Source organism: Mytilus edulis, chromosome 1, assembly GCF_963676685.1.
Source record: "Mytilus edulis chromosome 1, xbMytEdul2.2, whole genome shotgun sequence".
NCBI classification, from domain to species: Eukaryota; Metazoa; Mollusca; class Bivalvia; order Mytilida; family Mytilidae; genus Mytilus; species Mytilus edulis.
The window spans coordinates 78,942,483-78,970,425 of NC_092344.1; the positions used below are offsets into that span (position 1 = coordinate 78,942,483).

Genomic DNA, 27,943 nt, shown 5'->3' on the forward strand with positions numbered 1-27,943 from the left:
ACCGTATTTCACAAATAAATGGCTAAAATTGTCAACATTCATCATTAACATTTGTCTAATGCATTATAATGACGAGAATCAATGAACTTTACATTTAATTTCGATCTATACAATGAATTTAGTGGTTACTAATAGAATTCTTCTTTATTCGAAATTAATTCTTCACAAAGAAAACTTTTCAGTGAAATTCTTTTACCGGGCCTCCTTTTAGGGATAATATCGATGGGGTGCTAGGTAGCTTCCAGTCGATACTGGTTCACGCAATTAGCGGTCGATAGTTCCGCCTTTACCTGAAGCTAGTGATTACAACGCATTCAATAGTGCCAAGAGAGAGAGGAATATATTTCATTTACTTTTACGAAACAAATATGAACAATCAAACAATTTATTTTTATTGGATTTCTTTAATATTTTCCATTTTGTGTTTTCTTTCTAAAGGTGAGTTTTTGATTAAATTCATTAAGGATATTATTTCAATATTTAAGAATAAAATGTTTTAATTATATCTGTTACTTATTAAATGAGTAATATACCTCGGCATCGACAAGATTTGTTATTTATCTTTGTTAATATCACTGTTGATAAATTCAGTTATAATTTGAAACTAAGGTCCCAACTCCCTCAAGCAATTTCCAAAGCTGACCTTATGTTGATTGACCATTCTCCTATTAAGGTCACCTTTGGTCATCTAAGTTCTTTCACCTTTTATTAACGTTTTACCGGAAAGATCTTCGGACTCATAAAATTTATAATTGTTATTTCAATTATCAAGAACATCATGATCGCCATGTACGAAAACGTTATCAGCAATACTGCACATTAGCTTACGGTCACTTCAACGTAGGGGGAATGTAACGTTTATCATTATTTTGAACATATGACTGCATGATAAATAAGATTACAGGTTGTCTGTTTTGTCAGATTTAGTACTAATAACCAACAGGCTTTATTTAATACGGTATCGTTATGAATGTACTAGTAGCTTGTTTTTTTTAAATTTCTGTAATACTGATATTTGTTGCTTAACATCCAGTGACAACCATTTCATGAATATTGAGGGCAAGAAAGTATAAACAACTTTTTGAAAATGTTTGTCCTGCAAGATTCGGCTGTAGGAATGAAGGACGGAAAATTTTGACCTCCACTAGGAAACAATTGTATTTTGGATAATTTAAGGACAGAAATGTTGCCTTGATTAGGTTCACCTACGGTCCCCTCAAAGATTAGTTACATTCGTTCTTTTAAGTGCAAGAGAGCGTGGTTCCCTCTTCCACCAAGCCATCGGCTCACCAGCAAAATTATACATCTCGATCAGCTAAACAGATATTATCAAATGGTTTTACTGTCAGTCGAAAGAAGATCATGGTTGCCATATTAATGTATCACACTTGGGTTTACTGATATTTCCAAGCAATTTGCTATTTTCTGAACAATTCATCTTTGTGTTTTACCTCTTAATTCGTTTGAAGTTATGTTACTGAAAAATTGATTTACTAATAATAACAATAATTGCCTTTATTTCAACGGGATAGCATATTAAGTCCAAAGACTAGTTTACAATAAGGCCCTGCATTATATACATATGTTACAACATATTTAAAGTATGAAATCAAATAAAAGTTAAAAAAAAAAATACTGATACAAATATTAAACTGTTTTACTGTTAATAGAATTGAACAAAACATTCTTCGATATTTGTTTTTAAAGATTCAATTGTGTTACATTGTTTTAAAGTAGACAAATTGTTTCATAAAATACTTTCAGATATCAACAGTGAGCGTTTATGGTTTTCAGTTAAAGACAATAAAATTCATAGTCCAATGTTGTTGTTTTGTTATATTCCTGAGCCATTTTTCAAAGTACTTTAAAACTAAAATTGCTTTTCTATAAACAAAATAATCTGGAATGGGCATGCATAACAGCTTTCAAAAAATAATGGTTGACCACCACACTTAATGTGTGTCATGTAAATCATGTTTTTACAATTTTTCAAGATTGGGAAATTTCAAAGCTAAACACATGCCACATGACCTTAAAACAAAGCAGTATATTGACCGCTAGGTATCTGTTGTGTGTTTATTGAGTTTTAGATTGCCGTTACATTGACACCCTATATTGATATTGTATTTCACCATTACAAAAAATCTGTAATTTTTCCTTTTGTCCAAATGACCGCGAGAAATAAATTCTTCAATTGTCTGAAAATTGTACTAATTAAATATCAGTCGTTGGCCGTTTGTACATTTGTATACCTGAGGTAATCAGAAGCACTAACATTAAGTAAGGTATTGATCAAGAAAATGTCAAAGTTTATGTTATCGGTAATTTTAATTTAAACTGAGATAAACATTTCCGTTTAACTTAAGTTCAGAAAACTTTTTATAACTGTGTTTTTGTACAACATTACGGAAGCGTATTAGGGACATAGAAAAAATAAAATTGGCAGTGAACTTTTTTTTCAAAGTCGAAATTTTGACTTTTCAAATCTCGAAATTTTGACTTTAACTTGAAATTTTGACTTTTCAAATCCCGAAATTTTGACATAAACTTGAAATTTTGACTTTCAAAAATCTTGAAATTTCGACTTTTTGAAAAGTCGAAATATTGACTTTTTTGAAACTCGAAATTTTGACTTATGAAAAGTCGATATTTTAACTTTAAACTCGAAATTTCTACTTTTTTAAACTCAAAATTTCGACTTTTATAAAACTCAAAATTTCGACTTATTTTAAACTCGAAATTTCAACTTATTTTAAATTCAAAATTTCAACTTTTTTAAAACTCGAAATTTTGACTTATTTTAAACTCGAAATTTCACCTTTTTTTAAATTCAAAATTTCGACTTTTTGTAAACTCAAAATTTCGACTTTTTTTAAACTCGAAATATCAACTTATTTTAAACTCAAAATTTCGATTTTTTTTTACAATCGAAATTTCGACTTTGACCTCTTTTAAAACTTTGATGTTAGTATTCAAACACAGTTATTACAATTTTAGAAGGAGTAGACATGGACGCAAATTATTAAAGCGTCATCAACACATTTTGGCAATTTATATTTTGAAATAGGTTTTGTTCCATGTTTTAGTTCCCACGACACTGTCATAGAATCGTCATATCTGAGAACATATAGCATCGCAGTTTCAAAGGCCTGTTTGGTTTCCCAATAGCAAGTCACTGACTTTGCCTTGTTTAAACAATGGTAAATTAAGTAGCCAAAAATGCCATGCATATTCAGAACGACAACTGAGCAGCTCGGTTTTCTAGTTTTGGAATTTTGAAATACATAAATGGTTCTTTTTTCTGGAATATTGATTAAACTCTACAAGTTGACATTCTTATGACACAACTATTAACCCTTGTCTTTATATATCAGACTGTTGAATAAAAATAAGTCGTAACATGGGTGTATCGGAATAACGGGGTTGTCTTGATACACATATCTGAAGTCCAGACTTGAAATATGTATTTGAACGTGAAACATATTTTATTTATTCTTCGGCAAGAACAAGATTTTCTATCTAAAATAACAAATTAAAATGGTTAAGTTTATTAAAATGTGCTTATTAAGTTGATGATGTATATGGCTCTCCGCTTGCTGATATAAATGACTGTGAATATGGTAATCGCAAACGTATAAATACTTAGGAAAATTCGAAATTTTGAGTTGAAAACAAGTCGAAATTTTGAGTTGAAAACAAGTCGAAATTTTGAGTTAAAAAGAAGTCGAAATTTCGAGTTTAGAAAAAAACGAAATTTCCAGTTTTAAAAAAGGTCGAAATTTAGAATTTAGAAAGTCAAAATTTCAAGATAAGAAAAGTTAAAATTTCGAGTTAAAGTCGAAATTTTAAGATTTGAAATGTCAAAATTTCGACTTTGAAAAAAAAGTTCACTACTACTTTTATTTTTTCTATGTCCCTAATACGCTTCCGTACAACATACATATTATACTGACAACAAAGAATAATATACTTTATAACAAAGTATGTTTTATAGGCCTGACATCGTAAGAATATAATTTATAACAAAGTATGATTTATAGGCCTGACATCGTAAGAATATAATTTATAACAAAGTATGTTTTATAGGCCTGACATCGTAAGAATATAATTTATAACAAAGTATGTTTTATAGGCCTGACATCGTAAGAATATAATTTATAACAAAGTATGTTTTATAGGCCTGACATCGTAAGAATATAATTTATAACAAAGTATGTTTTATAGGCCTGACATCGTAAGAATATAATTTATAACAAAGTATGTTTTATAGGCCTGACATCGTTGAACAATTGCTTGCGATTGCTTCATACAGTCAAAAGAATCATAAAAAAAATGAAATAAGGCCATTGTTGAAGGCCGTACGGTGACCTATAGTTTTTAATTTCTGTGTCATTTTGATCTCTTGTGGAGATACGGTTGTCTCATTGGCAATCATGCCACATCTTCTTTTTTATATTTAGAAAATCGAAACTATGGTAAATCGAGTGAAAATGAGCGTTTAAAAACAAAACGGAAAAAAATCTGTGTTTAGCAGGAACACCAGATAAAAACACTGAGACCTTGGTCTTACTAGCTCATTTTTCATAGCAGATTGAAAAAGTAATAAAACTAAAGATTATTCAAATTAATCTAATTGTGCTTTCCATTTTAATTCATCCTACTCAGCACAATATCTTTTTGTCAATCAATGAATGCATTTCCATAAAACAAAGTATCTGCATTACGCAAATAGATTGAACTTTAAATGCTGTATTTCTTTTGTATGGTGGTCTAGTCATTGCATTCCGACAGAATATGCATTTTAAAGCAAAACCTACATGTGGCCGAATCTCAAGTTGAATAAAATTTTATTCGTCGAGAATTACAAATGCTATTAACTTTTCACCTCTGGTTTAAAACATACTTCACTCGCTGTGAATGACAAAAGCTGTTCTGTTTTTATTTTCTACATATAGTTGTTGCTTCACGTTTTCAAAAACAATGTTATACATGCAGTTAAAAAGAATAGCTCTTTTTGTTTTACAAGAGGTCCAATTTTTTTTTGCTGTATTAAATTCTCGTTAAAAACATGTTTTAAAAAAATTAGATGTTGCAATGCATTTTTTTCACCAAAAAATCCCGGTAAGAAAAATTAATAATACGTGACATCAAATAATATAGGGTTATTGCATGAATATTGGGGAATATTGTCCCGAGTAGAATTTTATATTGCACGAGCTTGCGAGTGCAATAAATGTTCTACGAGGGACAATATTCCCCAATATTCATGCAATAACCCTTTTATTGTATAGCAATATAATATTTGAAAGTAAAAATTGGTTTAAACTAAGATTTTTTCGTTAATGACGTCATGAATTTTAAAGATTTATTGCACTAGTGCAATATTAGAATTTATTGCACGCTAACTTTTGGTTACGTTCTGTGGAAAATATTATATTGCTATACAATAATATCAATTATAAAATCCATTTGCACTTTATATTAAAAAAATATATTGAACTTTAAATCAAACCTGCAAAATTGACAAATTACAGTAAATGAGAATTAAAATCAAATTCCAGTAGTTGAGGATAAAATAATTATAATTAAAATTATATTTTTTAATTTGCAATTATTTATTATAAATTTGAATTGATATTTATTTAAAGGGTCATCCAATTAGATTACTACATTTATGGTAATGTTTACTGCCATATCACGTATGATTTTCGAATATCATATAGAAGATGACCAAAAAATCAAAAAAAAAAATCAAAAAAAGTGGACAGTTTGTGTCCACTTTTTTTTTTGCAACTATCATAATCCTTTTTGTTTGTTTGTTTTGTTTTTTATTTGTAAGATTTTATTTCCTTTTTGAAATTTTGAACGATTCTTTTACTATTTTCAATCCAATACAATAGGTTTTACTGAATGTGCAAGTTTTTACCAGATAAAGACAAAAAAATCAGGATAAAATCAATTTAATACTAGATCCTCGTTAACTACTTTTGTGATTATCCAATTTGGTTCAGATAAAGATGCAAACTTTAACCAGTAAAACAAACAAGAAGTAGAAAGGAAGCATCAAATAATAATTGTCACAGTTAGTGAGAGAAAAAAAGATAGTATCTTCCGAAATAGTTAATTGTCCTTTTTAATACTCAGATATCAGTCGATATCAGTTAACATTGGCATTGATTGATTGTGACATCGAATGAGCCTTTCACCGGATTTATAAATACCATGAACAACAGAAGCGCAAGATGCTTGCCTGTAAAACACAAGAACATTGCGCTCATAAAATTATGAACATTTACGCTTCTAAGGTGTATCAGCTAAAAGATATACATAAAAATATAAAATATGATTTTATTTTGATCATTCATTAATGAAAGAAAAATAGTGAAATAGTTATTCACTTTAAGTAGCCAGTTTGGTTCAATTTTGTCAAAATAAGCTAAGAAACATCGTTGCTGAATTATTCTCTTGCAAGTGAATAATTCGACCTCATTGAATTCGTATTCATGTGACTTTTAATTTAATCCCTTAGCTATATGTCGGTTACGCATAAACTAGGCGTGTTCTGATATTAAAAGGAAAAGAATATCAACATTGGAAGTGAAATATAGATTCCTACACTGCAACAAGTGTATTACGATATTTCTCCACTCGAGACAGTTAAATTTTATTATTTAAAGCGCGAGGCTTGCCGACCATTTTAAATAATTTAATTTAACTGTCGAGAGTGGAGAAATATCGTAATACACGAGTTATAGTGTCGGAATCTATTTCTCTGATGACTTTAATCATTCTTTTTCAAAGGTTTTCAGAAACTTGTGTTCTTTATATGCGACGTCATCAGGCAAGGTCGCCTTTTTTCATGACGTCACAATAGGAAAATTGAGAAGAAAACAAAACATTTTGACGTCATAATCAAATTTCGACTAATCATTTGCCGAGAACAGATTTTTCACTAGTGAGGAGAAATATTTTTCTCACACCAGTCACAGGCAGGAAATGTGAAAATAGCACAAAAATTAGAGAAACAAGAATAAACCATTTGGTTGGCTGATCAGATTAAAAAACAAACTCATCAATAACAGGCGACCTATAGTTGTTAATTTCTGTGTCATTTTGGTCTCTCGTGGAGAGTTGTCTCATTGACAATCATGCCACATCTTTTTTTTTATATTCAATCTATAAAAAGAAATCAAACAGACCTTGAAAAATCAAATTGCACGAGTTTTCTATCTATTTTTATTTTTATTAAATGTTTTTATAAAGAGTAATAAGACCGTTTATAGTTTTCGGAGGTCACCTCGCTTGTTAATTACTAAGTAAATGCCGTTTAGACTAAAATTCACACAAAATACTGATACATATTATCGATCTTTGTTTTAGTATGTTATTATTCGAAAATGAGATTTTGAGGAAGAAGAAAAAACTCGACTAACAATTCCAGTAAAAAAATATTCAGATGAACGATCATATAGAAAGCGGAATTTGTATTGATAGAATATTCCATTGTTTGCGCTTAATTTTTCAAGCAGCTTTATGCAATCTTCTTTGTCTTTTCCATTGCATAAAAAGTCCAAGAAAATTTACCATCACAGTGTATCTTAACCTTTTTCAACCATCTGCTGGTGGTAAATCATTTAAAACGTTCAACCATCATGGTAACTAAATTCTAAGTTGCACTTGATAAAGCCCAAAAATTGTATGTTTATGATGATTCTTATATGTGAACACAAAACAAAACAAGGATCATTTATAAAAATCCAACCATTGCATAACAACATTGATAATAAATATGAAGATGTTAAAAAACAACTATATATATATATATATATGTTTGGACCGTATAGTTAAAAAGTATTTGATGCAGACTATTTTGCGCCGACTTAACCAATTTTGCCATTTTTTTCTTATTTCAAGAGAAGAACTGCCTGTTTTTCATTGGACAAGTTTGTGATTTTTGATGGTCACTTTTTAATTTTCTGTCTCTTTTATATGTATACGTATAATCATTATCGATTTCAAATAAAGTTTATCGTAGCTGAAAACAAAGATATTTTACAATACATAAATATTACTAGTTTTATTGTAGATATAATAATAAAACTAATTATTTCTACTCAATATTTGCATAATAAAACCCCATTGATTGGTGTCACAGGTAACCATATGGACATTTGTATAATTAGGTCTTTCAACCTTTCTGTTGAAAGACCTATTGTATTTGTTCTGATTATTATTATTATTAGGTCTTTCAACCTTTCAGGTGAAAGACCTATAGGGTTTGTTCTGATTATTATTATTAGGTCTTTCAACCTTTCTGTTGAAAGACCTATTGAATTCGTTCTGATTATTATTATTATTAGGTCTTTCCACCTTTCCGTGGAAAGACCTATTGAATTTGTTCTGATTATTATTAAGTCTTTCCACTTTTCTGTGGAAAGACTTATTGTTTTTGTTCTGATTATTATTATTATTATTATTATTTTTTTTTTTTTTTCTTCCGCCAAATTTTGTTCTTGCGCAAAATGTTTGTTTCGCAATATGTCGCTTAGATATTTCTCATATGGTATCGTATAGTTTATGCGCTTTTAAATTTCACCCTGCTAAGGCGAACCATTTTCTTTGTAAGAGTTATCTCCCATTTCACTGTTTATCCTCTGTGTGCATCTCCTCCGTAACAAAAAAAGATAGCGACAAAATTCTTTTTACAAATTGTTTGTTACATCCTCAGTAATTTTTGGCGTATTTGGATCGAAGCGATTCGATGAAATTTTATAGGAGTTATCTACCTTTACAAAATAAATTTGTCGGTATGTTTAGTTAACTCATAAACCGTTAACCGTATAACCTTGGAATGTTTTTATTTGAGTCCAATGGGTCCCAACTTAGAAAATGAGGTCAAGGTCAAAGGTCAAGGTCAAGTTCTAAATTGTGACTTTTGCTTGTTTTTGCATTTTCTCCGACACTTTGAGAGATACACATAAAAGAACAAGTGCAAAATGTCAGCTTTATTGTAATGAAGATATGTTACATTTAGTCTTATACAATTAAATGGCATCTTATAGGAGTTGGTGCCCCTGAAGTGTCTTGATATGAAGTTATTTGATTATAACTTCAATTAAGTTCATTATAAAGACATTTGACCTCATACAAAAGGTTAAGTGACTAATGACCTTGAAAAATGGCTACCGGAAGTGACCTTTAGAAAACCGGAAGTAGCTATTTTTGCAATTTCTTTCACCTAAAAGTACCCAGAATCCATATATTTTGTCATATAGATACATGAACAGATTACTGAAGACTAAAAATGACTTCCAACAAACCGGAAGTGGCCAATTATCTCCCATTCTACATACAAAAGTATATAGAAACTATATATTTTTGGAATCAGTGTGAAAGAAGCTATCATATGAGACCGGATGTGACATTAATTTCACCGGAAGTAGCATATTATCTCCCTTATATCACTCAAAAATATGATTAAACCATCATTTATCGCATCAGTTTAAAGAAACTACCTTCTTATCCAAATTACTTTAGTTTGGAAAGACTTTCAATTGTTCTCTGAACAATTGGTTTTTAATTATTATTATTATTATTATTTTTTTTTTTTTTCTTCCGCCTAATTTTTTTCCTTGCGTATTATTGATGTTTCAAAAGATGTCGCTTAGATATTTGGAATATGGTATCGTATAGTTTATACGCTTTAAAACTTTACAACTGTGTAACAAAATACTTTACGTTGTAAGAGTTATCTCCCCAAACACTGTTTTTCTTGTGGCCACTACTCCTTCGCAACCGTTAAAGATTACGACAAATTTATTTTACCAAATTGCTCGTTACATCTTCAGGATTAGGATATTCATTTGGACCGAAGCTTTACGGAGACTCCATATGAGAGTTATTCCCCCTTTTCCATTTAATTAAGTGATATGCATTTCTAAATGGTAAACCATAAGTGATAAAGACATAGGGTCTTTAGATTTGGGGTCCTTGGTCGAAAATAATAAAAATGAGGTCAAGGTCAAAGGTCAAGGTCATATTCTAAATTTTGATTTTGGCTTATTTTCATTTATTTTCAAATACCTTATGATATATCGACAAATAATTTTTCATAAATTGTTAGTTGCGACATGTCCTTACTTGTATATTTTGATTGAAAGGGTGCGCAGACAATAAATAGGAGTTTTTGCCCATCTTACATTTAGAATTACGCGTAAAGTGATATTACTAATAAACCAAACATATAAAAGACCTTGGGTCTTTTGATTTAAGGTCTTGGTTTGTGAACTTGAAATTGAGGTCAAGGTCATAGGTTAATATGACGTTCTAGATTTTGACCTTTGCTTTAAATTCATATAAATACATCATACAGCCATAGGAACTAACATTATAAACTGATTTTTAATATTTCAATATCAAAATAGATCTTTTCTAGTGGAAAGACCTACAATTGTTCTCTGAACAATTGGTTTTTAATTATTATTATTATTTTTTTTTTTTTTCTTCCGCCAACTTTTATTTCCTTCGCTGTTTTTTTGTTTCGTAAGATGTCGCTAAGATATATGGTATATGATATCGAACAGTTAATACGCTTCTGAAACTGACACCGCGTAACAAAAAACTTTACCCTGTAAGAGTTATCTCCCCGAACACTGTTTTTCTTGTGGCCACTACTCCTTCGTAACCGTTAAAGATTACGACAAATTTATTTTACCAAATTGCTCGTTACATCCTAAGGATGTTCTGTTTCATTTTGACCGAAGCTATCCGGAGACTCCATATGAGAGTTATCCCCCCTTTTATATATGATATAAGTGATATGCATTTCTAACTGGTAAACTATAAAGGATAGAGACCTAGGGTCTTTTGATTTAAGATCCTTGGTCCAAAAAAATGAAAATTAGGTCAAGGTCAAAGGTCAAGGTCAAATTCTAAATTTTGATTTCGGCTTATTTTCACTTATTTTCATTAACTTTATAAGTTTTCGACAAATTATCTTTACTAAATTGTTAGTTGCAACATGTCGTAACTTATAAATTTAGATTGGAAGGGTGCGTAGACAATAAATGGGAGTTTTTGCCCCTCTTATATTTAGAATTATGCGTGAAGTGATATTACTCATGAACCATACATAATACTGACCTAGGGTCTTTTGATTTGGGATCCTTAGTTTATGACCTTGAATTTGAGGTCAAGGTCATAGGTAAATTGGACGTTCTAGATTTTGACCTGTGCTCGAAATTCATATTTTTATACCATAAAGACATAGCAACTGACATTTTCAACTGAATCTTAATATTTTCATATCAAAATAGATCCTTATTGGTTGAAAGACCTTCAATTGTTCTTTGAACAATTGGTTTTTAATTATTATTTTTTTTTTTTTTCTTCCGCCAACTTTTTTTTCCTTCGCTGTTTTTTTGTTTCACAAGATATCGCTTAGATATAAGGTAAATGATATCGAACAGTTAATACGCTTCTGAAACTGACACCGCGTAACAAAAAACTTGACCTTGTAAGAGTTATCTCCCCGAACACTGTTTTTCTTGTGGCCACTACTCCTTCGCAACCGTATAAGAACTTGACAAATTTTTTTTTCCAAATTGCTCGTTATATCCTTAGGATGTTCTGTTTCATTTCAACAAAAGCTATCCGGAGACTCCATATGAGAGTTATCCCCCCTTTTATATATGATATCAGTGATATGCATTTCTAACTGGTAAACTATAAGTGATAGAGACCTAGGGTCTTTTGATTTGAAATCCTTGGTCCAAAAAAATGAAAATTAGGTCAAGGTCAAAGGTCAAGGTCAAATTCTTAATTTTGATTTTGGCTTATTTTCACCTTTTTTCATTAACCTTATAAGATATCGACAATTTTTTTTTACTAAATTGTTAGTTGTGACATGTCGTAACTTATAAATTTTGGTTGCGAGGGTGCGTAAACAATAAAAGGGAGTTTTCGCCCCTCTTATATTAAGAATTATGCGTAAAGTGATTTTACTCATGAACCATACATATTAAGGAACTAGTGTCTTTTTATTTGAGATGTTTAGTCTATGACCTTGAAATTGAGGTCAAGGTCATAGGTTAATTGGACGTTCTAGATTTTGACCTTTGCTTGAAATTCATATTTATACATCATTAAGCCATAGGAACTGACATTTTCAACTGAATTTTAATATTTTCATATCAAAATAGATCTTTATTGGTTGAAAGACCTTCAATTGTTCTCTGAACAATTGGTTTTTAATTATTATTATTATTATTATTTTTTTTTTTTTTTTCTTCCGCCAACTTTTTTTTCCTTCGCTGTTTTTTTGTTTCACAAGATGTCGCTTAGATATTTGGTATATGATATCGAACAGTTAATGCACTTCTGAAACTGACACCGCGTAACAAAAACCTTTACCTTGTAAGAGTTATCTCCCCAAACACTGTTTTTCTTGTGGCCACTACTACTTCGCAACCGTATAAGAAACCGACAAATTTATTTTTACAAATTGCTCGTTATATCCTTAGGATGTTCTGTTTCATTTCAACGGAAGCTATCCGGAGACTCCATATGAGAGTTATCCCCCCTTTTATATATGATATCAGTGATATGCATTTCTAACTGGTAAACTATAAGTGATAGAAACCTAGGGTCTTTTGATTTAAGATCCTTGGTCCAAAAAAATGAAAATTAGGTCAAGGTCAAAGGTCAAGGTCAAATTCTTAATTTTGATTTTGGCTTATTTTCACCTTTTTTCATTAACCTTATAAGATATCGACAATTTCTTTTTACTAAATTGTTAGTTGCGACATGTCGTAACTTATAAATTTTGGTTGCGAGGGTGCGTAAACAATAAAAGGGAGTTTTCGCCCCTCTTATATTAAGAATTATGCGTAAAGTGATTTTACTCATGAACCATACATATTAAGGAACTAGTGTCTTTTTATTTGAGATGTTTAGTCTATGACCTTGAAATTGAGGTCAAGGTCATAGGTAAATTGGACGTTCTAGATTTTGACCTTTGCTTAAAATTCATATTTATACATCATTAAGCCATAGGAACTGACATTTTCAACTGAATTTTAATATTTTCATATCTAAATAGACCCTTATTGGTTGAAAGACCTTCAATTGTTCTCTGAACAATTGGTTTTTAATTATTATATATTTCAGTAGGTCAAATAATTTTATTCTGAAAAATTAAAAAAACGCAAAGCTTGATATTCCCTCAGTTGTAATACTTATTACAAATGGTCAATTGTCTTGCCTGTTGACATGCATACTTTTTTTAAACTGGTTGTCTCATTGAAGCTTCCGTCACACTTTCGTTTAATTGTGTACATACAGTTGTACCAGTTGAAATCATTGTAACACAATGATCAAATTGAGAATGGAAACGGGGAATGTGTTAAAGGGACAACAGAAGAGTAGAAAAAGGCAAACAAAACTACCAATGAATAGTCTCGCACCCGAGGTGGCCTGACTTCAGCTGGCACCTACACAAAAATAAAATACAAAGTCTTGAGCTAGAACCAAAGCTCATTCATAGCTCGTTCGTGTAACTCAGTCCTTGGTTTTCGTTTGAATAGGTTTACACTAGTAATTTTGGGGCCCTTTATAGCTTGTTGTACAGTGTGAGCCAAGGCTCCGTGTTAAAGGCCGTACATTGACCTATAATGGTTTACTTTTATAAATTGTTATTTGGATGGAGAGTTGTCTCATTGGCACTCACACCCCATCTTCCTATATCTACTTATAGTTTTTTTAAATGCTTTGTGGACTTGTTAGTCTCTTCTTTACATTGATCATAGTTATGAATGAAGATTTATATACAAACTCTAACCTTAAATACAAAATACAGGTTGAAACTATTGAATTATTACTGAATAGAAACCACATATATCACGACGTGCATTTCGTGTATTCAAATAACAGAGTACGTTGAATCTCAATAGCTTGCGTTCATTGCAGTTCTTTTTTTAAGAGAAATACGATAATTGTCAAATAACTTCTCGATAAGATAGAATAACAGAGAGTATAGAGAATCAATCCATGCATAAAAATCAGTTAATACACACAAAAAAAAACCCACAAAAACACACAAAAACCCACAAAAAAACCAACACAGCTAAGAAACAGCGCTCTTATTGCTGTTCTTCTTCTTCTCAAAGTCACAGTGATCATATTTAATCATGACTATAATATCGTCAATACAACAATTTAGACATATATCCATATTTCACGTCATTTTCTGAAACTTTAACTTCTTATTGGCTACGATAACTTCAAACGATAACGGTTATTGTAGTTATGAGTTTAGCTTGCTCTGCCGGAGTAATTGATATCACTTCCTGTTTGGGTAAGAATTTGAATTGTTCAAACGACTAGCTGAATGAGATAGCTATCTGAAAATGTCTTTTCTTATACGTCACTGTCCGTAAATTGTCTCGTCTGTTCTAAATTATTATTGATGAAGAACTAGTTCATTATCTGTGTTTCGAATTTGTTTTCCCCTCTTTTGTGGACAACTTTGGTTTATCTGGTTATTGGGGGTGTATTCCTCTAATAAACGAGTAACACACATAATTGGTAACAATCAGTTTGAAACATCCCGCTATGCCGTAGGCTAAATCAAACCAGTTTTATGGATACCCTTTACTTATTCTAATGTAATAATCTATTAGGTGAAAAAGTCAGCATCAAATGGATCTTCACTACAAATGAACATGCTGGTTATATAATATAATAATAATCTCAACCGTTTTTCATTTTTTTCCAAAACAAAAATTATTTGTTCATCTTAAAAGTAGAGTATTTCAAGTGAAATTTCAAGGTAGTGCAAATAAACGATTGTAATACAAGTTTACTTTCAACAAGCATCAATTAGAATTGCTTAATTGTCAATATTCCATTTCTGTCATTTGCCGTATCAGTATGTGTGGTAACGCTGTAAATCATATTTGATTGCAATCAAAATGGATGAATTGAATTAATTATGACACTACGTAATTTCATCAATTGATTGAAAGACCTTATACATGTATGACATTTGAAAACAATTACAAATTTAATTTCATGTGGGATGAGTGACAATTCCCAAGTGTATGTCGCAATTTGAAATAAAGTTTTGCTTTTATCAACAAAACGTAAATTATTTATTCTCAAACACATTGTACTGAAGGCCTTTTAAGCATAAATAATGTATTCTGAAACAAAATGCACTTAAGGCTTTAATTTGTTTTCATTGTAGCAGTTGTAAAGAGCAAGCACCAGATTATGCATGCCTTTGTGTTAATGTAATCTGATTGCTGTGTGTTTGTTTAAGGGGGTACCCAACACTATACCCCAAAAAATTCCTGTCGTTTAATTTTTCTTAATTTTTTGTCATTGATAAACTAGGCCAACCTAAACATCTTGTAAAAATTTTAAAAGATTTGAACCATAGGTTTAAAAGATTTGGCAACTCAAATATGGCCTCTTTTACATTCTTATATTGGCCAAAATTGGAAGTTTCTGAAATATGGGTATAGGGTTGAATTTGTTAAATTTTTAAAAATTTAATCCTAAATTGACAATAGCATAGCTAATAATGATAGCTGAGGTGAATATTAGTTCACTGATACCCCTTTCTTGTAAGTTTTTTATTCCGGATTTAAAATTTTGCCAGAACTTTAATAGGGGTTATCAGAATCAGCCCTGAAAAGTGAATGCTGTGCTTCTAGTATTTGAAGAAGAATTTTTTTTTTTTTTTTAAATGTGTCGTTTAATTTATTCATAAAACTAAGCATTTGGAGTGCTATACTAGTCGGTTGTTCTTGCAAAATTTTTTAAAGATTTAACCGTTAGATTTTTTGGTATTTAAGTTTAAATTACGCCCCACCCTCAAATTGGTTCATTAAATAAGAGCAAAATCTATTCAAAAAGTACATAATGGCCATATTTATGTTCGTCTTTTGAACTAGGTCTTAGCTATTTGGCATGTGGATGTATCATCACAGGGTTCAGTGTCTTGTATCATGATGACCTTTGTGTGACCTTCAAATGTGACCTCAAGGTCAACTTTATGGTTTTTTTTCGTGAAATACACAACCATGTAGGCCATAACTTCTTTGCCTTTTGACCTAGGCCTTACATCTTTGACATGTGGATGTATCATCATGAGGTGGTGTGCCTTCTTAAAATTTTGACCTTCATGTGACCTTGAACTTTGACCTCAAGGACGATAATTGTGTTTTTTGGTAAGAAACACTTGTACGGGCCATGACTTTTATGTAGTTATGAATTCATATATTTATTTAAAAAAATCATATTACACAAGCTTTAATGGACCATACAACAATATAGACACATTTTATGACATGTCAACCCATTCAATGCACACGGAATACATAATGGACATGTAGTCACATAAAATTGTTTGAAAAGGGAATCGTTTCTATTGAAGCGCAGTGTACATACTTATATCTAAAAATACCAAGGCAGAGTAGGGTATGTCTTTGCTGCAACAATGGAGACATTGAAGATGAACTACACTTTCTTTAAGGAATGACTGTAATATTTTTTTCTGTCTATGAATAAATAACATAAAAAACTGGTCACACTGAATAACTTGCGTAGCGGGTTATTTTACAGTGTGCACCACATTCTTAATATTTAATTGGCTAGAGGTATAAGGGCGTTGGGATCTCACAAAATATGTTTAACTCCGCGCATTCTTGCGCCTGTCTAAAGTCCGGAGCCTCTGGCCTTTGTTAGTCTTGTATGTTTTTTAACATGTTCATTTATATGTTTAGTTTAGTATGACGCCCATTTTCACTGAACTAGTACACATTTTTGTTAACGGGCCAGAAGAAGCCCGTTTCCGTGTGTATTGTAGATCTATTGGTGACCTTCGGCTGATGTTAGCTCCTTGGTCGGGTTGCTGGCTCTTTGACTAATTCCACATTTCCATTCTCAATTTTGTTTTGAGTGTATTGGTCTTTTAAGGAGGTTCTATTAAAATTTCCTATGTTCTTTACTTGGTGACCGAACCTCACACGGCCATCTATTGACAACTAATGAATTCTGTCTAAGATGTCGTTTTTATTTTTATCATTCCACCGTATACCATTGTAACGTGTGAATTCCATGAAATAATACGTGTCCAGTGGGTATTAATGATGAAAAAAATCCAAAAAATATTATAATGGTGACAAATACAATGCAAGACGAAAAAACCGGTACATTTATTTCAATTTTACTTATTTCTAGTTTATTTTGTTCAAATTTTATATTTTTTTTAGTTTTTTTTCTTGGACTCTAAGTGTTATACTGTTATATAACAGCTACGATAAATCGTAATGACATTATCATTATAATAAACATTACAACACACCAGCAACAAGTTTTCTTTTACACCCCCTTTTTACCTATATAAAAAGTAAGACGAAGAGATCAAACACAGGCAATGCATTTTTGGAAGTTAAAAGACTGTTATAAATTGTTAGAATATAATTGAAGGAACCAAAAAAGAAGAAGAATATAATGACAGGTTTAATAATTTTCTCTAAATTTTGGATGCATTTAACATTGACACCTTTTCCCTCTCAAAACTATGAAAAAATAACTAGGATTTTTATAAGACTTTCAAAATTGGGTTTTTAAACTTTATGAAAGTCATGAAATTAAAAAAAAAAATATAAGGGATAGCGTGTAAGATATTTATTGGCACTACATGGATAGAACTAGTCAAAAATAAGAGTATACATTATGGCTTTAACCAAATGACAAAAAAAAGAGATAAAAATTCAATCAAAAGATTAATTTTCTTTTGCACGAAATGCCATTTAAAAATATTCTCAGTCCCTGTTCTATCATTTCTGTTGTCAAAATGTAACTAAATCAAATATGTTAGTTCAAAAGATGACGTTCGGACAGCACATGCATTTTTGTAAATGTGTAACTGTATTTACCTTATGATACATTCCGAGACAAAAACCTGGAATGATTTGGAAATGAATAAAGACATAAATCTTGAAATAACATTCTGACATATTTGTGAGATTTAAGGTAATCGGATTGTGTTTTGCTATTTGTTTTATCTAAACATTGAGTCTTGATTGTCCTTGGTGATGGTTATTCTTGAATTACGAATTGTGCGAAATCACATCATTTCATGTAAATTTAAATCAAATATTGTATTTTCCCCGCTCATACATTTTGAAAATAATGTTATCATTTTTTTTCTATTTACAGGAGAATTGCTTAAAAGACCTGTTGGAGTAAGGTAAGAAAGACTCATTCAATATCTTATAATCTATAGAAATATTTTGTGATGCATAATATGTAAGTTTGCCATGCAGACATAGAATACAATACGGGTAAAAAAGGCAATGTCAGTGTTATACCGCTGTTCAAAAGTCATAAACCGATTGAGAGAAAACAAATCCGGGTATCAAACTGAAAATAAGAGAAACACATTAACAATAAGAAGAAAACAACGAAACAACAAAACAGTGAAGTGCAACAAAAAAAACCCAAAAAAACCAAAACAACCCGACAATGCAACATACATTGAAACGAATTATTAGATAACAACTGCGATATCCCTGATTTGATACAGGACATTTTAAGGAAAAAATGGTTGATTGAACCTGGTTTTGTGGCTAGCCAAACCTCGCGCTTAATGTGATAAAAAGATCCAATATGTTATGGAAACTAATAGTAGACAGAAACTGTCTACAGAGGACTATCAATCAAGACCTCATCACACATAAGACAAAACTGCAAAATAAATTTCGGGCAATGATCTCCAATAGCAACCTTAATGTTATTTGTTTTCTTTATGGTTAAACACATCTGGAAAGAAAACAAATTCATCAATGAAAAGTATGCAGCAAATGAGTAAATGCAAGGAGAAAGGCGAAATTAAATTATCCTTTTTTAATTTAAATTGAAAGTGAAAAAGTTCATCTGTAGAATGAAGAGGGAATAGGGTGTTTAAATGTAAATTATACAATTTGAAAATTTGAAAAGTTGAGAATCAATTTTTGTACCACTGTTAAGCTTTCGTCCGTTATAGTCAGTAATCTGTAATTCATTTAGTTAAAAAGCGTGATTTGGTTTCCTTTTTGTATCACATTTTGTCATAACGGGTTCATTTATAGCTAGCCCTACTATACAATTTGAGCTTTGCACATTGCTGAAGACTTTACGGTGACAAGTTGTTGTTTATATCCTCGTACTTAAATCACTTTTGAAGTTCTCTAATTGGCAATCATTCCATATCTCCTTTTATTAATATTCCTGCTGAGGCATAAAGAACAATCATCCTGGCTGATATAACGGCTCCCAATAAAAGATAAGTATTTAGGAATTCATTGATTCTATTTGCAAACCGCTTTGGCCACCATCTTGAATGACGACTTGACTTGGTCGAGATTGTTATTGACTATAGCTATCGATAACTATTCCCTTACGTATAAAACATGACTGAGTGGGCCTTTAGAAACGGATACAAAAAGGTTAAGAATTGCTCTTATCCAAGTTATAAAATTAAAATGGTTTTGCATAAAAGATTTAAGTAATGTTAAATATTTACACTAAAACAGTTAAATCAGAATGAGATCAAAACGAACACACTGATCAACTAAGAGTACACTTTAAAAGTAGTTAGTTTTTGGTAAGCTCTAACATTACGGTTTATATTTTGATTTGATTGCACCGTAACAAAAAGAAAGTCTCAAGCTCTATTAAAAGAAGAAGTTGTGATTCTTTTTTTTAGGCCAGATATTTTTCTGTGAATTGAAAAAAAATGAAATTACGTATGTAAGTTAGGGGTGCAGCTTAAGGTGGCTCATGGGTACAAAAATTATATCAAAAAATTAAACCTTTATTTTTTCATTACAAATTTTATTATTACACTATTAGTTGTTACTTTATGATATGGTACAAAAAACAACCCAAAAAAAATATTTGGTTTGGCCCCAGATGACTTTAAAAATTGAAAAAGCTCCAAATTATCTCCCTTTGGTGCAAAAATGCCATTTTTTGGCCTTAAATTTGAAATATCTTTTTAACTCATCGGTGACCTATATTTTTTATTATTGTTTTCAAATAAGCTGTACATAAACTAAATAATTGTAAAATTTAAGCGATTAGGTTATTTTTTTATTTTGATATTTCCTCTTTTTCTCCTATTAATTCAACAGAAAAAAAGGACATTAACAAAAATGTATGCTTCTTCTAGAGGCAGATTTTAGCTTAAATGAACGGTGACCCCATTTTTTTATTTCATTTTTCTTTTAAGTATATGATAAAGTTCATTTATGAAAAAATATAGCGAAATCCTATATTAGAAAAAAAAATTCATTTATACCCAGGAGCCCCCTTAACTACAGAATATTCTTATGATTTCATAGGTTCTTTCATATCATAGAAAAAAGTTTGTTTGGTCTCAGCTTATTTCCTTTTTTTTTTTTTTTTTTTTTTTTTTTTTAAAGATTATGCAACATGCACAAAAAAAATATCGTTAAATTTATAATGCTATAATTCGTCTACGCTCTTTCCGTCAAGAACATTTTAAGTGTCTTACAAATTGATTCTTTTTTCACTTTACTCTCTTTTGAAATTCAAGACAAAGTCAAAGATCAGGAAAGGAATAAACAAAATGTAATATAACGTTTTATGTATTTTACTTAACTGAATAAATTCTTAACTCAAATATTTGAACAAACATTTGTAAATAGTAAATGAAAATGTTCTTGTTTAATATTGGACATTAAGAATACCTTTATCTATGGTTTTTATAACTATAATATATGGTAACATGAGCCCAATTAATTGCTTACATTTTACCAGCAAATTTTCACTCAGAGTAAAATCTTTGTGTCTTCTTATTGAAGGATAGTGGGTTGGAACTACTTCCAATCGAAAGTATTTAGTTTAAAAAGTCCAGAAAATAAAATTCATATTTTACAAAGCGTAAATATATACTTTTGTTATGCTCGTAGCAGCCATAACAAAATACCTTTACCAATTATCATAGAAATAAAAAAAAAATCATCTGCATTTTTAGTCAACTTTTGCCGCATGGTCATATGTATTTTTCGACCTAAAATATACAAATCAGACCTTTCTAGTTACAGGAATAGCTACCCATTTTCTAGTTTGTATATTCTTCGAGAAACAAGACATGGGGCACCAATTATACCTAATGGATGATGCATTACGAATAAATGCGCTCCTGTAATTATATGTGTATAAATAACAAGATATCAAAAGCTGAATAAATATGAAATATATATTATTCACTTCCATGTCGTTTCTGTGTTTTAGTTTAATACTTGAGATCGATTGCAATAAATGAAATTTAACAAATGCACAATGGACAGATATATTCAGGAAAGATATTTTTTTACAAATATCCGTTCATGTTCATTATAGATCTGTTTAAGTATGCCAAATATCAATAACTTTAGTTAATTAAAAAAAATCTTTTGAAATTTCATTATTTTACTCTATCGCTTTCAAGAGATTAAAAAGATGGCCGCATTTAATAAAACGCACTCAGTGATGGTTTAAGGGAAACGTTTGTAGTGTATCCTCCATTGGCGACACTTATTCTTTGTCTGATATTTTTTTGTGAAATAAACCAGAAATTATGACATTTTTATTCCTTTTCAATTGATGGCATTACCACTTTTACATTAGACCAAAGACAGACAGTAAGATAGTTAGGAGTTACTATTGAAGAGTTGTCTTATTGGCAATCATTCAACATATCCTTTTACTTATATCGCTGCTGAGGCCAATAGAACAATCATCCTGGCTTATATAACGGATCCTGAATTCCAATAAAAGATAAGTATTTAGGAATTCATTGATTCTATTTGCAAAACGCTTTGGTCACCATCTTGAATGACGACTTGACTTGGTCGTGATTGTTATTGACTATCTATAACTATTCCCTTACGTATAAAACATGACTGAATGGGCCTTTAGAAACGGATACAAAAAGGTTAAGAATTGCTCTTATCCAAGTTATAAAATTAAAATGGTTTTCCATAAAAGATTTAAGTAATGTTAAATATTTACACCAAAACAGTTAAATCAAAATGAGATCAAAACGAACATATATATCAACGAAGAGTACATTTCAAAATTATGTAGTAGTTAGCTCTAACAATACGGTTTATTTTTGATTTGCTTGCACCGTATAAAAAGGAAAGTCCAAAGTTCTATTAAAAGATAAAGTTATGAAACGTTTTTTGGCCAGATATTTTTCTGTGTATTGAGAAAAGGGAAATTACGTATCTAAATTAGTTGGTGCAGCTTAACTACAGAAAAATCTTATGATTTCATTGTATTCTTTCATATCAGAGAAAAAAGTTTGTTTGGTCTCACCTTATTTCCCTTTTTTTAAGATTATGCAACATGCACAAAAAAAAATATCGTTAAATTTCAAATGCTATAATTCGTCTACGCTTTTTCCGTCAAAAACATTTAAAGTGTCTTATAAATTGATTCTTTTACACTTTTATCTCTTTTGAAATTCAAGACAAAGTCAAAGACCAGAAAAGGAATAATCAAAATATAACATATTTTACTTACCTGAATAAATTCTTAACTCAAATATCTGAACAAAAGTTTGTAAATATTAAATGAAAATGTTTTTGTTTAACATAGGACATTAAGAACACGTTTATCTATGGTTCTTATAACTATAACATATGGTTACACGAGCAAAATTACTTGTTTACATTTTACCAGCAAATTGTTACTCAGAGTAAAATCTTTGTGTCTTCTGATTGGATGATACTGGGTTGGAACTATTTCCAAACGAAAGTATTTAGTTTAAAAAGTCCAGAAAATAAAATTCAAATATTACAAAGCGTAGAATATATTCCTTTTATGCACGTAGCAGCCATAACAAAATTACCTTTACCAATAGCATAGAAATAAATGTTTTTTCAACTGCATTTCTAGTCTTGCTGCATGACCATATTTATTTTTCGGACTATCATATACACAGCGACAGACCTATCTGATAACAGGAATAGCTACCCATTTTCTATTTTTTGTATTTTTCGAGAAATAAGACATGGAGCACCAATTATACCTAATGGAAGATGCATTACGAATAAATGCGCTCCTGTAACTATATGTGTTTAAATAAAAAGATATCAAAAGCTGAATAAATATGAAATATATATTATTTACTTCCTTGTCGTTTCTGTGTTTTAGTTTAATACTTGAGATCGATTGCAATCCATGAAATTTAACAAATGCACAATGGACAGATATATTCAGGAGAGATATTTTTTTTTTGCAAATATCCGTTTCCGTGAACATTATAGATCTATTTAAGTACACCAAATACCAATAACTATAGTTAATTAAAAAAAAATCTTTTGAAATTTCATTATATTAGTCTTTCGGTTTCAAGAGATTAAAAAAATGGCCCCATTTAATAAAGCGCAAAAATGAACAAGCGATCAGTATAAAGTAAAAGGAAAAGTTAACGTTTGTTGTTTATCCTCCATTGGCAACACTTATTCTTATTCTGCTATTTGTGTGATATGAACAAGAAATTGTCATATTTTTTTTCTGTTTCAAAAGGTGGCATGATCATCTTCCTATTATTGTACGGAAGCCTTTTAGGGCCATGCTAATTTACTTTTTACAATTTGTTATAACAAATGAATAATTAATAAAAAAAAAATCTTAGTTTTAAACTTTAAATAGTTTCTCTGCAAGAGACCATATTCATCAGATTATATATGAAACTTTAAGTGAATGCTGTTAACTATTATACTAAGTATCCACTTAATCTTTTATTTTGGGAACTGTGGATCGGAAGTCAAAACAAATCCCTTAAAATCGAAACAGTTATGTAAAATGGTAAGGTTTTCACGATTGGTTCCCAATATGACAGGAAATCATTATTATTGATTTAATTCTAATTTATATCTTACAAAGAAAAGTACAAACAAAAACAGATCACAGGCACTGTTTAAATAATTCTTTGAAATATTCAAAGGAATTTATTTTTGCATTTTACATTTATAAATTTTGTTATTTAGATAATATTTACGTTTAAGTATATTTGCATAGTTTTTAAGTATATTTGCATAGTTCTGAATTCAGTCTTGTTTGGTAGATAAAGGCTTGTTTGATTACGTAAAAAAATCCATAATTGTTTTAAATACTGAAGTTCATATTGCATCATAATCATCAAATACATAAAAATATCTCTCCACTCTTCAGGTAAACTTATTTTACAAAGACTATTCAGGAAAATATTCCGTACATTTTAATGGTGCTTATCTAAAATTGTCAATGCAATGTGTCATAGTGCAGGCATTGAAAATTGCAGATATTTAGATGATATGTTCTCTGTAAAAAAAATATTGTTCTTGATCTTTATGAGCGACATCAATTTCTTCTCATAATATATTACTCACCGATATACTTTTATGAGACTTTCAAATAAGAATGATCCTGGTATTTTCCTTAGATGTATTTTTGTTGTATCCCTCTGATGAGTTAAGCCTTTTCAACTATTTTTTATAGTTCGTTCTTATGTTGTAGTGCTATACCACTGTCCCATGTTGACAGGAAGGTTGGATCCCTCTAACATGTTTAACATCGCCACATTCTTTGCCCCAAGTCAGGAGCCTGTAATTCAGTGGTTGTTGTTTGTTGCTGTGTTACAAATTCGTTTTTCGTTCATCTTTTCATAGGTAAATTAGGCTGTTAGTTATTCTCGTTTGAACATGTTACATTTGCAATTTCGGGCCCTTTTGTATCTGACTATGCGATATTGGCTTTGCTTATTATTGAAGGCCGTACGTTTACCTATAGTTGTTAATTTCTGTGACCTTTTGTCTGTTGTGAAGAGTTGTCTCATTGCCAATCACTCCATATCTTCTTTTATATATTCATACCAACATTTTTAGACAAATGATAAATTGGTTCTTCCTATGCTATTAAGGTGGTACCCAACACTTTCACTAAAATTAATTTGGCTCGTTTAATTTTCATAAAATTTTGACAATGTATTTACTTTGACCCTTTAACTTAAATTTCAAAATTTCAAAATTTTGGAACCAACCGTTTTGTCAGAAAAATTACACTGGTTATATAGTAGTTTGACAAACGCCAATTTTGATCATTCAGAAGTTTGATATTCCATTTACAACACAACGTAATTAAAACGTTTAGCTGATTTTACAGAGTTGTCTCTCTGTAGTGTTAGGTACCACCTTAATTTTCTTTTCTTTAATAGGTAAATTCAATACATTGACTTTTCATTTGATATTAAGATTATATAGGTTAACATGTTGTATTGACACCGTATCTGTCCATTGATAAACACTGCATGTTACGATTGGACATGTTTGGTTATTTTTGTCTTTTGGTCGATGCCTCATCGTCAAATACGTCATATCACCTTTAATTCACACTAATGATAACTGAAAGTGTAATTTAAAACTATTTTCATTATTTGGCAAAACACGATTCTTGGTATTCATTCGTACTGAATGAGGTAAATTTAGCGAAAATCAACAATTCAATTCGCATTTAACAAGATTTTCGAAAGACTGATGGTCGGCAGGAACGCAATAAACTTGTTTGACACTCGCTACATAGGACTCTCTTCACGTCACGAACGTTTCAATGCAATATATTTGTCTCGCATCATTACTTTTAAAAAATGAAGTGTTTAAATCACTAGTTAACGTGAATGTTACAAAGAATATAAAATATTCCATCAATTTTCAATTTTCACATTTTCCGGCACTGATTTTTCCGATTGTTTTTTTTATGAATGTCAGTTGAAAGAATTGTTTGATGTTATCAATATAATTGTGTATTGAATCGTTTTGCTTTGACATGCAGTGTGTTTCAAATGATTCATGATAATGTTATACAATATTATTTATTTCCATTTAAAGCATTAGTAAAACAGGAATTCAAGGTAAAGCAAAAGTCATAAAATGATAAAGTTATCTCGTTTGCAAAAATATATTATGGGTTATCAACAATTGTCAAATGAATACAAACAGTTGATGACGCATGAATTAAAAAGGCAGTACTGTATTCCTATTTTTAAAGGTACCGTAATGGTTGTCTCATATTTGACGTACACCTAGACATTTCCAATTAAAAAAACATGTAAGGTGACAAATCTCTGTCCTTCCAATTGTTTTTTTTTTTAGCATCACATAAATGAAGGCAACAGTAGAATACCGCTGTTCAAAAGTCATAAATCGATTGACAGAAAAATAAACCGGGATACAAACTAAAACAGAGGGAAACACTTCAACTATTAGAGGAAAACAACGTGAAAACAGGACACTGAATTGCAAAACACACCACCCAAACGACAATGCAACATGAAACATACCCTTCCTAAATACCTCAATGAAACCCTCATATAAACAGGATTTATATTTTAACTTTCTTTGTAGTCTATTTCGTTGATTTTCCCTTTTTTATGTCGTTTTACTATTGAACATGACATTGTTATTCGTTTTTTTACCATTAGAAATGACCTGTTATTATCATGGGCATTGTTTTGTCTTTCATCATTCTACTATTGGCTATTGTGTTGTCATTGGTTATTTATTATTTGCAATAATCTTGTTTTTTGTCGTTATTTATTTTTGGCCATTGTGTTGTCTGTCGTTATTTATTTTTGGCCATTGTGTTGTCTTTTGTCATTTTACTATTGGCCATTGTGCTGTCTTTCGTCATTCTACTATTAGCAAGTTGTTTGCCTTACGTCATTTTACTATTGACCATTTTTTTGTCTTTTGTCATTTTATTATTTGCCGTTGTGTTGTCTTTCGTTATTTATTATTGGCCATTGTGTCTTTCGTCATTTTACTATTGGCATTTTTTGTCTTTCATCATTTTACTATTGGATATTGTGTTGTCATTTGTTATTTAATTATTTGCCATTATCTTGTTTTTTGTCGTATTATTATTGGCCATTGTGTTGTCTTTTGTCATTTTATTATTTGCCATTGTGTTGTCTTTCGTTATTTATTATTGGCCATTGGGTTGTCTTTTGTAATTTTACTATTGGCTATTGTGTTGTCTTTTGTCATTTTATTATTGGCCATTGTGTTGTCTTTCGTTATTTATTATTGGCCATTGGGTTGTCTTTTGTAATTTTACTATTGGCATTTTTTTGTCTTTTGTCATTTTACTTTTGGCATTTTTTTGTCTTTTTTTATTTTACTATTGGCTATTGTGTTGTCTTTTGTCATTTTACTATTGGCTATTGTGTTGTCTTTTGTCATTTTATTATTGGCCATTGTGTTGTCTTTTGTCATTTTACTATTGGCCATTGTGCTGTCTGTCGTCATTTTACTATTTGACGTTGGATTGTCTTTTGTCATTTTACTATTGGCATTTTTTTGTCTTTTGTCATTTTACTTTTTGCCTTTTTTTTGTCTTTAGTCATTTTACTATTGGCTATTGTGTTGTCTTTCGTTATTTATTATTGGCCATTATGTTGTCTTTCGTCATTCTATTATTTGACATTATGCTGTCTTGTAACTATTGACCATGATGTTGCATTTCGTCATTTATAATTGGCAATTACTTTGTCTTTTGTCTTTTAACTATTGCCCATGATGTTGACTTTCGTAATTTTACTATATTGACCATGATTTTGTCTTTCGTCTTTTAACTATTAACCATGATGTTGACTTTAGTTATTTTGCTATATTGACCATGATTTTGTCTTTCGTCTTTTAACTATTAACCATGATGTTGACTTTAGTTATTTTGCTATATCGACCATGATATTGTCTTTCGTTGCTTTGCCTTTCGTCTTTTGACTTTTGACCATGATGTTGACTTTCGTCTTTTCACTGTTGGCCTTTATGTTGACTTCCGTCATTTTAATATTGACCCTGATGCTTCTCTTTTTTAACTATTGGAAACTATTAGCCAT

The 27,943-nt window shown here is 30.4% G+C and overlaps 1 protein-coding gene across 1 annotated transcript in view; it reads left to right on the forward strand.

Moving 5' to 3' along the window:
• Window positions 1-287: 287 nt before the first annotated feature.
• Window positions 288-27,943, forward strand: part of LOC139490879 (uncharacterized) — a gene marked incomplete in the record, with an annotated part of 58,493 nt that continues 30,837 nt past the window's right edge. The window contains 2 exon segments of the mRNA XM_071277999.1: window positions 288-438; window positions 18,229-18,259. Of these exon segments, the coding sequence (XP_071134100.1) occupies window positions 369-438; window positions 18,229-18,259 (101 nt within the window).